At 31.4% G+C, this 13,048-nt stretch overlaps 2 protein-coding genes across 2 annotated transcripts; both read left to right on the forward strand.

The window, feature by feature from the left end:
- The first annotated feature begins 756 nt into the window (after nt 1-756).
- LOC114162639 lies at nt 757-2,257 on the forward strand. The gene has a single exon (XM_028046596.1). It carries the CDS (start codon nt 878-880, stop codon nt 2,003-2,005), a length of 1,128 nt encoding a protein of 375 aa, XP_027902397.1. The 5' UTR covers nt 757-877; the 3' UTR covers nt 2,006-2,257.
- Nucleotides 2,258-6,405: 4,148 nt separating this feature from the next.
- LOC114162568 (transcription termination factor MTERF8, chloroplastic-like) lies at nt 6,406-7,557 on the forward strand. The gene has a single exon (XM_028046498.1). It carries the CDS (start codon nt 6,406-6,408, stop codon nt 7,555-7,557), a length of 1,152 nt encoding a protein of 383 aa, XP_027902299.1.
- Nucleotides 7,558-13,048: the final 5,491 nt, after the last annotated feature.

Raw genomic sequence — 13,048 nt, forward strand, 5'->3', positions numbered from 1 at the left:
TAATTTTTTTACTAAATTAAATACATATTGTTATTTTAATTTACTATCTTAATTATTACTTTATTCTCTTAGATTAATCACCTGTTACTTATCTTTTATTTATACGAGACCATAGAAAAGAGATGAAAAATAAAATGGAAAGTAATTTTATTTAAAATAATAAAAAATGAAATTATTTTATTTATTATTTGAAACTTTTTTTTTTAAATATAACATTATTATTATATAAAAGAAAAAGAAAAAAGATGAATGGGTATCCTATAATCTCAACATTATGTTAATTGATTATCTATCAAATCTAATAATGTACACTGAATCCATAAACGATGGTTTGTTTGAATTAGAGGTAGAGTGTCAAAGGAAATAAAAGAAAAATATAGTAGAAAATTAGGTTATTTAGATTGAGTGAAACATTTGTTTATAGATATAATTGTTGTACTAAAATCATCTTTATATATATTAATACATTTAGAAAATAAATCATGAAATAAAATTTCAAAATATAAATTAGAGTTAAAATAAATGATAAATTAAATAAAAAATAATATAAAATTTAATAAATAAAAAAGAGTTTCTTAATACAATAATATATTAAAATAAGCCACCTTAAAATTATTAAGGTTGAAATTATTACTTTTCTAATTTGAATACTTTTTATTTTAATTATTAATCTAAAAAATTTAATTATGAATTATTTGTTAAACTTTACACCTTCTTTCTTTGAAGAAACTTCTTACACTTCTCTTTTCCTCAGAAAGTAATTTATCTAAACCACCAGAGTTATCTCTAATCACTATGTTAATCAGCTCCTACAGTACCATGTATTTTCACACTTTGAAGATCAGAAATTCCTCCTTCAACGCCACCATTGTTTCAGATGTTTCGCTCCCAAAGCTTGAAACCCCTTTTTCTCTATTCCAAGGGACTCACAACCCCTTTTCCCTCAACACTCTCTCTGAAACTCTTCTCCCTCACTTCGCAACAACACTCATTCACCGTTTCCTACCTCATAGACACCCTTGGCTTCTCACCACAAACCGCTCTCAAGGCTTCCCAGAGAGTTAGCTTCGATACCCCTCAAAAGCCCGACTCAGTCATCGCTTTCTTCAACAAAAATGGATTCACCCAAGCCCACATCAACAACATTGTCAAAAGGTTACCCAACATACTCGCATGCAACGCCGACAAGAGGCTTTCGCCAAAGTTCCAATTTTTACTCTCAAAAGGTGCTTCAGCTTCCGATATCGTTCGCCTCGTTAATAGGTGCCCCAGAATCCTGGGATCCAGCCTCAAGAACAACGTGATCCCCTCCTTCGAATTGGTGAAAAGGTTCCTCCAATCTGACCAGAAAACCATTGATTGTGTTTTCGGTAATAGACCTTTCCTTCAATATAGCGTTGGAGCGCAGAATGTGGACATGTTGCTTGATGTTGGAGTCAAGGACTCCGGCATCGGCTATTTGTTCGGAAGGAGGCCCTCGATACTCTTGTCTACTAACTTGAGTGAGGCAATTGATGAAGTTATGGAAATGGGGTTCGACACTTCCAAGATTACTTTCGCCATTGCCTTGCACGCCAAAAGGGTTGTGTCGAAATCGCGGTGGGACGCGAAAGTTGATGCCTTTAAGATGTGGGGTTGGTCTGAGGAAATGGTTATTGATTCTTTCAGGAAGCATCCCCTCTTAATGTTGACATCCAAAGATAAAATCAATGAGATCATGAGATTTTGGGTTGTTGAATTAGGTTGGGACCCTTTGGCACTTGCCAAAATGCCCAAGATTTTTGGATTCAGTTTGGAGAGAAGGATTGTTCCGAGGTGTTTGGTTGTCCGGTATTTGCTTGTCAAGGGTTTGAGAGAGAAGAGTGCCAACTTGTCCACCCCGTTTGATGTTTCTGAAGAGTTGTTTCTTAAAAATTATGTTATGCGTTTTAAGGAGGAAGCTTCTCAACTGTTGAAGCTTTATCAGGAAAAGAAAGTTTCCAAGAAAACAGGGAGGACGGTGTAGAATCTGCCAGTTAGCAAGTGAGTTACTTAAGAGAACAAATTTAACCATGTTGTATGTTTTCATCTCATCCAAGTACTTTTGTTATTCTTGTCGAAGTAGCAACAGATTTAACTGAGTTGTTCCATTTTGCCGGGTCGAAACTGTTGTTTTTTTTATCATATATGACGTATATTCTTCAATTCACAATACAGTAGTGATGTAGTCAATTGCTATGCTTTATAAATGACTGAAAAAACAAGGACAGATTCTTTATGGAATTCTCATTAGAAGCGTTGCTCACACTGCATGATGCTGTTGTTCCCTTGGTAAGAAATATATATTTTTTGTATTTTGATGGTGAATATGTCTTTGTTATATATAACGTAGTAACATGGGCATGCTATTGTTGTTCTTTTCACAAAAATATGAATTCACTACCCTCCTGTTCTAATTTTATATAGGGCTTAAAAGAGAGAGATAGACAAAGATATAAATCAGAGGTCCTTCACCTTTGTGATATTTGAAAATTATGAAGGTCCATGTTTCATTTATTCATTACTGTTGGAGAGTCAATTGAAGACAAAGTTTGAGTGATTGAGAAGATGTTTCTCTAATATTTAGCTGGGAATATGTTGATTTCTTCTGGTTACTGCATTGTAGGTTAGGTGAACTTTACTTTTGTAGTTTGATGAAGAAGATTAATGAATATTGAAGTGTTGGATTACGATAGGTGCATCAAATCATATGAATATACTTTCTAACTTTGCATGGTTGAGATGTTGAATTGAGTAATAACTTAAGTTCTCATAGCCTGTTGCTTCAGTTTTGGATTTAATTTCACATATCCAGTTTTGGTAAAGAAACAGACTCTATGATCATAGGGACATGATTTCATATATTGACTCTCTCCAAGCCTCCCAAAACAGTGGCCCATCATTTAAAATAAGACAAACATAAGAGTAAGGACTAGTGATTTCAATTTTCAAGTGGAAACTAAAACCTCTGGTGCTGACAGCATTGTCTCAGAGATTTATAACAGTGTCAGTTAAACTGCAAACTCATTGTCAATTTTGTGCACTGTATTATAATCACTTTGCTATTTACTTGTACATGTACTAGTTAGTTTGTTGTTTCTCTTATATGTGTGTATGATTTTCAGATTGAATAAACACTTATTTTCAGAGAAGTAGGTCCTTGAAAAAAAAAACTTGGTGACATCTTAGTCCCTGTATGGTTGAGGGTGTTTTCTCCTCTTAAGATCAGAATAACTAGTTACACGAGGAGTTGCCTGTTAAGTGCAAAGATGTCATCTTTCTGGTTTTATTCAGGTTAGATATAGGTTTGAATGCTTAGTTTGGAAAGTTTGTGTATGTGATACCACTTTTTTCCCTGCATTTTAGACTCCAACTTTTATTCATCTCTCTATCCTTGGTACTTGTCTTCTTTGTTTGCAGCTGAACTCTATTTTATTAGCTGCATTTGTCCACTATTTTCAGAACACAGATAAAAGATTAAAGAATGAGTAAAAAGATAAAGAATTGATGCACCAGCGATTATGTTGTTACACTGATGCTGTTACTAGAACACATTTCAGAATGGAGTTTTCTTTAACACACTCAAAAAATATCTCCCTTTTACATTTTTTATATTTTCCTTTAAATTATCCCTTTCCTGAAATTCATTCTGGAACTTTCGAAAACTCACTTCATAAAGTAAATTTTGGTGCTTCTCATAATCCTCTTTGGACTGTTTAAAACTATGAAATTTAGTAAGAGGCATAGCAGAAATTTCATCTAGCAAGTTGGTGACAAGTGAATAAAACTGCTGACTACTGCATTTCAAACGAATATCACTTAAGATGAAATCGAACAAAATAAATAAATATCAGCTTAATGTAAACTGTTTTTACATTCCTAATTGTGTGCCTTTGTTAAACACAGCCTTTTGTTTTTAAATTACTAAACGATGCAAGTTTTTAAAAATATGCAAAAAATGGATAAGTCACGTCAAATATTACTTCATTACGAAGAAGCTGTGTGACTTTAATACAATTTTATTATGTCTAGGTGATACAATTTCAATTAAAATTTTTGAAAAGTTATAATATACTAAAATCGTATCAAGTTTAATTTATATCACGATAAAATGAAATTCTATACCAAATTTATATGACTTTAATTAAAATTTAAAAAAATAAAATTATAACGCAATCGAAGTCGTACCAAGCTGGTTTACTTTCAATTTTGTTAAAAACTTCTTTTAAATAAAGTTATACTGTGTTTGTAAGTATCAAGTCTTCAATTTATATCATAATCAATTTATATCATAATAAATTGAAATCTGACACTAAACTTATATGACTTTAATCTGGTACAACTTTAATCTTACTAAAAAAATTATTGTAAATAAAGTTATAGTAAATTTGCAGAACTTATCGATTTTTGTAAATGTTTTTAAGACTTGTGCCATTTTCTAATTTAAAAAAAATAATTATTCCATTTTGATGCTTCAAACTAATATAATTTTTCCTAGCATTGAATAAAACCAACTTTTTTGTTTATGATTAAAAAAATTGGAGTTTGATTGCATGTAATTTTATAATAATTGTTATATTTATTTCTGTATAATAAGTTTTTAATAAAGAGAGGAGGAACATGTTAAAGATTTATTGATGGATTGGAAAATTATAAAATAATTAAATAATGTTTTCTTTTTTTAGGTTAAATTATTCAATTGGTCCCAAATTTCGTATGAAAATTTGAATTTGGTCCCTCAATTTGAAAAAGTGTTAAATAGGTCCCTAATTTTGATAAGTTGTCTCAATGAAGCCCCTTTCGTTAAAATGACAGAAACGGCGTTAAGAGCACAGTGACGTGGAAATGGTAGACGGAACTGAACAGTGAAGTGGCATATTAAATGTGGTACACGTGGAATTTTGAAATGCTTTAATAAATAATTATTTTATGAAAACTGTGTGGAAAGTTATTAAATGCTGTAGTAATTTTTTTTTCCAAAAACGCTGTTGGAATTTACTAAATGCTGTAATCAAGATGTAATAAAACAGAAAGGGCATTGGCGAAATTGGGGCTTCAGAGTTCGTCTAGGGTTTTCCTGCGTTTTTTGAAATTGGACGAAGGAGTGGTTCGCAGAAGCATCGTGAGGGTGTGGGATCTTTGTGCTGGAAAGTTGGCTTTCGAACAACTGAAATCATAGTGTTTGTAGTGGAATCATAGTGTTCTATTATCAAGGTGCTTCTTTCAACAATCCAGCGGAGGCTTGAAATCATGTTTTGTCATGCACGACCTTCTTAATGATTTGGCAAAATATATTTCTGGTGACATATGTTTCAGGTTTGGAGTTGATAGAGCAAAGAGAACATTGAAGGAAACACGCCACATTTCATTTGTTAATGATGACTACAGAGTATCATGTAATGAGTACGTACGAGAATTTATATGATGCAATAAGGCTACGGACATTTTTGCCTGTAACTAGGATATCTTTTTGGTCTTGGTATTGTGAGACTTTGACGCTTGAGTTGATATTTAAGTTGAAGTGCTTACACGTTTTATCTTTTTGTGGTTGTGTTAACCTTAAAGAGGTACCTGAAACTATGGGCGATCTAATGCATCTCCGATTTTTAGACCTTTCAAATACTGGAATTACAGGGCAATTCCACCACAGACCTCAGCAGCAGTGTTTTCAATTGACTTCATACATTTCTTCATTTCTTCTGCCACCACAGACCTCATTACAGTAGTCTTTTCTACATTCTTATTCCCACCACAACCCATTTGTTCAACATTCTTTATACTCAGCTTCCCACCACCCATTTCTTCAATTTTCAGCTTCCCACCACCCATTATTACATCATTTAATAACTTTCCACACAGTTTTCACAAAATAATTATTTATTAAAGCATTTCAAAATTCCACGTGTACCACATTTAATATGCCACTTCACTGTTCAGTTCCGTCTACCATTTCCACATCACTGTGCTCTTAACGTCGTTTCTGCCATTTTAACGGAAGGGGCTTCATTGAGACAACTTATCAAAATTATGGATCTATTTAACACTTTTTCAAATTGAGGGACCAAATTCAAATTTTCATACGAAATTTGGGACCAATTGAATAATTTAACCTTTTTTTTAATTAGGGTTCCTCAGTTTTTACCTCTACACACCTCTTATTTTGTCTCTCTCTCCAAGATCAGAAATCCATCGGAACCCTAGCTGAAAAAAATAGGAGGGAATCAGGTTTGGTGCAAATGCTTGTATCTGTCTCAAAAAGGGTTTGGAGAAAAATACCAAGCTCTCAGGTAACATCATCGTCCTTCAATTCTTTGCCTTTTCAACCTTGAGTAATTTTCTTCAATTTGAAAAGTTTAGGTTTTTTTTTTTTTTTTTCACCTCATCACCATGTTGAATAAACTTCTGTACTTGAAATGTGTCACTTCCACAGCAACACTACCTTACCCTTTTATCCACCACTACCCGTTCCTCTTTTCTCTTAGTTACCGCACGATCACTTCAAAATCACGCTCATTCGCTGTATCCTACCTCATTGACAATTTTGGGTTCTCCCCTGAATCTGCTTCCAAAACATCTAGCTCCTACAATATTTGTTTTCAGACCCCAGAAAAGCCCGAGGCAGTGATCAGGTTCTTCAGAAATCACGGTTTCTCTAATATGCAAATAAAATCTATGGTTAGAAGGTTACCATGGTTGCTTTCCTGTGACCCATGCAAAAGGGTATTGCCAAAGTTTGAATTTTTAAGCTCAAAGGGTGTATCTAGCTCTGAAATTGTTAACCTAGTGAATAAGTACCCTGCAGTACTGGGTCCAAGCCTGGAGAATCAGATAGTTCCAACCTATGAATTGATATATAAGTTCTTGCAATCTGATGTGAAGACTATTGGTTGTATGTTTGGTAATTTATTGTTCTCTCGCTGCAATCTTCTGGCACACAACATCAGATTGCTGCAAGAGAATGGAGTGAGAGAATCGAACATTGCAAGATTGCTTGGGAACCGTAGTCATGCGGTGTTTGCCTCAAATGATATGGTTAAGTTGGTGAAGGAAGTAAAGGATTTGGGGTTTGATCCTTCAAAAGCAATATTTGCTGTAGCGATGATGGCCATGAAAAGAATTAGTCCTCCCCTGTGGAAGGAGAAAGTTGATACCTTCAAGAAATGGGGTTGGTCGGATGAAGCCTTGTCTGAAGCGTTTAAGAGGCACCCTCACGTTATGTTGACATCCATTAAAAAAATAAATGTTGTGATGAACTTCTGGGTCAATCAGTTGGGTCGGGATGCTTTGGAACTTGTCCATTTTCCGAAGATTTTCGGGTTGAGTATGGAAAAGACAGTCATTCCTAGGGCTCTTGTTGTCCAGCATTTACTTGCTAAAGGCTTGAAGAAAAGGGTCAGCTTTGTTACCCCAATTTCTGTTTCTGAACAGGTATTTCTTGAAAGGTTTGTGACATGTTTTGAGGAGGAATCATGTGAACTATTAAAGCTGTACCAGGAAAAAGTTAGTGTTCAAAGAAAAGAGGAGGTTGGTGCAGCATGAGGCAGTTCTCAGATTGTTAACTCATGAGTTAAAATTTATCTGCTTCCTGCTTGCTATATCTAAGTTCAACTACTTGGTGCTATAAATGTTTGAAGCATAAGAAGCTTAGCACAAACATTTGAGTTGGGAGTAGTGATTTCAAGTGGAAAATCAAGCCCTTCATGCTCACAGCATTGTCTAGTCAAATGAGGAGGAGTTGACTTACTATCTCGACTAGTTATTCATCTCAACTCATCATTGAGATCCTTGGTACTTATTTGTTTCCAGGAGAACTCTGTTACATCCTATGATGCTCCGACACGCCTCATAACTGACGTGTTCCGTGTCCGACACGTATCGGACACCGACACTCGTACGATACTTGTAAAACACACTATGTCTAATTTGAAAGATATTTTTTTATCTTTGACATGATTTTGATGATTAAAATAAAGAACAAATCTTATTCTATTACTACTTTTTGAATATTAGATATTAGATAGATAAATTAGATTTATTTTTTGTGTTAGTTGACAATGTGTTAGTTGACAGTTGCAAACTTAATATGTATATACACGTCGTATCCCATGTTCTATGTTTTCTCAATTTAGTTGTATTTCGTATCTCTATATTTGTGTCTGTATCGTATCTGTACCGGTGTCCGTATCCGAACAACGTTACATCAGAACCACATATAAAGGATGGAAGAATGAGTAAAAAGATGAAGAATTGGTGCACCAAGAGTCCTTTACACTGCTGATGCCGTTACTATAACACTTTCAGAATGAATTTCTCTCTAACACATATTCTTAAAATATCTCCCTTTTACATATTTTTTTTTACATTTTCCCTTAAATTATCCCTTTCATGAAATTCATTCTGAATTATGTTCCAGGAACTTTCGAAAACTCATTTCATGCAGTAAATGTTGGTGCTTCTCATAATAAGATGCATAGCAGAAATTTCATCTAGCAAGTTTGTGACAAGGGAAGAAAACTGCTGACAACTGCATTTCAAAACAGATATCGGCTTAAGATCAAATTGAACAAAATAAATAAATATCAGCTCAAAGTGAACTGTTTTTACATTCCTTATTGTGTGCCTTTGTTAAAAAAGAAATTCTAAAAATAGTGTTATTTTTTTGTGTGCTTTTCTCTGAGATTGTTAATTCAGCTCATGTAAACGTGTTTTTTAGTTAGTACTAACCATTACGATTCTATTTAGTTTTGCAATTTGTTGTTTTTCTTAACGCGATAAATTTATCTTGCATCATGTGAAACTAGCTTCTTAATCCTAATGTACTTTATTCCGAGGGTTAAATGAAATCATTTTTTTTTTCGTTTATGATTAAAAAAATCTCTTCACTAGAGAACTTTTTGAGCAACGCCATGTCGGTATTTTAGGTTTGAACTTTCTTAGAGCAAAATCAAAGGTAGTATCTCTAAAATATTTATCTGACTAAAGAGATAAGACTCTTAAATTAATGTAAGAAAATGTACATTTACAAATGATTTCAAGAAAGCAAGTATGTATATGAGACTTATACATACTGTACTTCATGCATAAATCTGTTTTATATAGTTATATTATTTAGTAATTTTGTTATAACTTGGTTTGAGAGTGTTTCAAACAATAGTTATATGATTATAATTATGATTGAATTTAATTAACAAGTGATAAACATATATGTTTTTAAGACATTTTCTTGTAATTGATTAGGCGTTTTCTTGGAATTATTTTACGATTTGTATTTGTTTTAATGATTCAATTATTCATTATAACAATTGTACTAATTTTTATCCTTATGACAACTATTACATTTCATTGATATTTAATTTTTATTTCAACACATATTCATCTATCTAAACATTACCTAAAATAATTCTTTAGATCCATAATTATACACCTATCTAATTTTTATTATATAATTTTTATTATCAAAAACTCTAAATATACAAATATTTTAACATATGTTACAGCATAATAATATAATAATTTAATTCTTTTTTTAATTATTAAACTTTTCATTTGGGTATAACATTTATTCATTATATATGACTACAACCATTAAATAAGTTTTAAATATATATATATATATATATATATATATATAATATTTAAGGGGTCTTCTTTAAGTTTTTTTTATAATTTTTATCTTTTAATTAAATATAGAAAATATTGATTCATATAACCCATGATTTTTTTCTCTATTTCCTTTAATCTAACTACTAAGTCACCTGATCACTTTTATTTTACTTTTGTTTTGTAATAAAAAAGTATTCATGTTTTTTTCTTTAGTTAGATTATGTATAATAAATTAAATAATATTATTTTAGTTAATTGACGTTAATCTCGTGGTTGCTTTATTTATGGGTTTATGTGTTACTTGATAATCGAATTTATATTATTACATTCAATAAATATTGTTGAAAAGTTGGAAATTTGTTTATTGTTAAAATAGTAGTGTATTGTTGGTTACGTTATAAAGTTATATATCTTTGTTTGGAATTGTGAATGTGTGTGGTGACTCAACAAAAGGTGAGGCACTCTGATAGTTTCTAGTAGTGAGATTGAGTGTTGACTTCGTTTGGAAGTCTCTTTAGGAGAACAGTGAGAACGGTAACTCTGCATAGTAATAATGATGGTGGACTTTGTTGAGGAAATAACACCTGTTTACTTTTCTCGTAAGGCTTTAGAGGAGTAGGGAAAGTGAATCTTATCCGTAAGACTTGAGATGCAGAAAGGGAGGACTTCACACATAAAGCTCTTGGGAAGAAGGGAAAGTGAAACCTTGTCCGTAATGCTTGTGAGGAGCAGGGAAGGATGATTGTTCTAATGATAAGTAGTTACTAGTAAGCTGCATGTAAGGGTTACAAAGTTATATGAAAATTGTTCCTAATGTTGAGTTCACCGGTGGATTGTGTGATTTGGATTGTTGATGATGATATGATTTATTGTGTAAAATAGTAATTTCGTGAGTGGTAGGTTGATACAACTAGTAGATTGCATGATGTCTAAAGGCATTGTTATTATGTATGGTCGGGTGAGTGATTTTATTTTATTATTGACGTATGTTTGTGATTATGATGTTTGTCTTTCTTTTGTTAGCTCACCCTTAATGCGATGACTTTATCTTTATACGGGAGTAAATGTTAATGAAGATGTTAAGGAAGATGCACAACACTAAGAGGACATGTTGAGGCTTACTATAAAGGTTCTTATTTAGGATTACTACAAAACAATGTAACAACGTTTTTTACAATATTATAAAGATTTTATTTTGTTAAATTTACTTATGGAAACTTAAATGGATTATTAGTTTGATAAAAGAACAGACTTTTAAAGTTTTTTTTTTTATGTTTAAAATGGTAGTATCAAAGTTGTAAGTTAAAATTTGTTGAAATATGTGAAATTTACTAAGTAATTTCTATGAATTTGACAAAAAAATAGATTTTTCTTTATGAGAACCTACCTACAGGAGTTCTGAGTTATAAGAATTAAATTTTGATCTTTTTAGAATGAATAACTTGTGACAATTAATCGATGACTTATTATTGACCTTATCATATTTTTTTAGAGTGATGTTAATATCCTTTCCTAAACTGGATATCAGAATAATCCTCTCTAATTTCTCAACATCTAAGTATAATAATAATTGTATTATTTTTAATAAAAAAAAAGAGATCAATTAGCACAAGTCATCAATTATACTGTATGAGTGAATAATGAATTTTAGGTTTAAGAATGTTTTTAGTCCTTGAACTTTAACCCAAAATTGCAATCCATCCAGGGTCAAAACCTTGATAAATTTTGATCCATAAACTTTAAAAATCAATGAATATAGTCTTTTTAACCCAATTTCGTTAACTTTTTTTGAGGTGTCAAACGCATTTTCCAGCAGATACTGAATCGGAAATGTGTCAAACGGTGTAAACAATTTCAATATTAACATGAAACGTGTTCAAACACATTGAAAAAAAATTAACGGGTTAAAAATGACTATACTCATTCTTTTTAAAGTTTAGGAACCAAAATGTATTGAAGTTTCAGACATGAACGAATTCTAATTTTAGATGAAATTTCAAGAACTAAAAACATACTTAACCCTAAATTTTATTTTATAAATCAACTTTTATAAGATTGAAATAGATATAAATTTATTAAGACGAACTCAAACCTATTTTAACATAGTTAATTAAAATTGTTGTATAACTTATTGTCAAACTTGTGTTGAACTACCCACCCATATCAAATTACAAGTTAACAATGTATCATTAGTTTATCAAAAAGTAATTATTACTATTACTATGAAATCAATATAATGATATTTAATTATAATCTACACAAAATATATTAGTTTTGGTTAAATGTTAAAACAATTAATTAAACTTTTATTTTCTTTTAACAATGTATATCATTATTATAACCTCGGACACTTATTTAAATTCTAAATTTCTTACGCATGGAGTGACGTAAACTCCATCAAAACATATAAAACAAAATATAGTAAAATAACCTGTGTACCTTATTCTATGAAAATAAATATTTTTCAATTTTTTCTTTTCAGAATTGAGTTAGATTGAATCAACTTTATAGAGAAAGGGCAATAATAAAAGCCTCACACTAAAAACTCCTAATCATTTATTAAACCACGTTAGTGTGTGGTGATTGGTGATTGAGTTGGGTGGAATTGATCCTTTATAATTGTTTATCTTTCATGCCAACACTACTCATCAAATTGTCTTGTATCTTGGCCCTTGCAAGGCCTAATTCTTAATTCTTATTCATCTTTTCACTGTTTCAAACACTCCCAAAACCATCACTAACAGTACTTGCAAACCAATCAAATCAAAGATTCTTGGCTTGGACTTTGTGTACATTTACTTTCCAATTAAAATGGAAAATGCCTCAATTGGTTCAGAGCAGCACCATCTCAACCCCCCATTAACTTACTCATACGGTTACCATTTGCTAATATTAAATAAACTTCACTTTTAATTAATGGTTTATATACAACACGATAATATGTCAAATAATGTAAATAATTTGACTATTAATCTCAAATGTCATTGTATATGTTTCATAGTTATTAGGTTATAAAGACTTTATCTACTCATTTTTTAAGTTTTAGAACCACCACGTTAGGAACAATTACCATGTTTTTGAGGTATTGTCCGTTTTGGAGCGTTTTAGCTTCGTTACGGTTTTGTCCTTAAAAGGTGCATCGAAAGGTGAAGGGAGTATTTAAACTTCGTTTGACCTCGACTCATAAACGTTGTGAAACTTATTGAGTGTACCGAAACACAAATATATCAAAGTTTGAACAAATTTTAATTTTACATAAAAGTTTAGTACTAAAGATATATTTAACCATTAATTAATTAGCCGTGTGATATTTTCACATTAATACATATTCATTAAATTAGTAAAATGTAAGTTTTTATGAAAAAAGTTTACAGAGTTATCTCATAAATGGCAATATCATTTAGTAAATGGACTTTATGGTATTTCT

Source organism: Vigna unguiculata, chromosome 9 (assembly GCF_004118075.2).
Source record: "Vigna unguiculata cultivar IT97K-499-35 chromosome 9, ASM411807v1, whole genome shotgun sequence".
Taxonomy (NCBI): domain Eukaryota; kingdom Viridiplantae; phylum Streptophyta; class Magnoliopsida; order Fabales; family Fabaceae; genus Vigna; species Vigna unguiculata.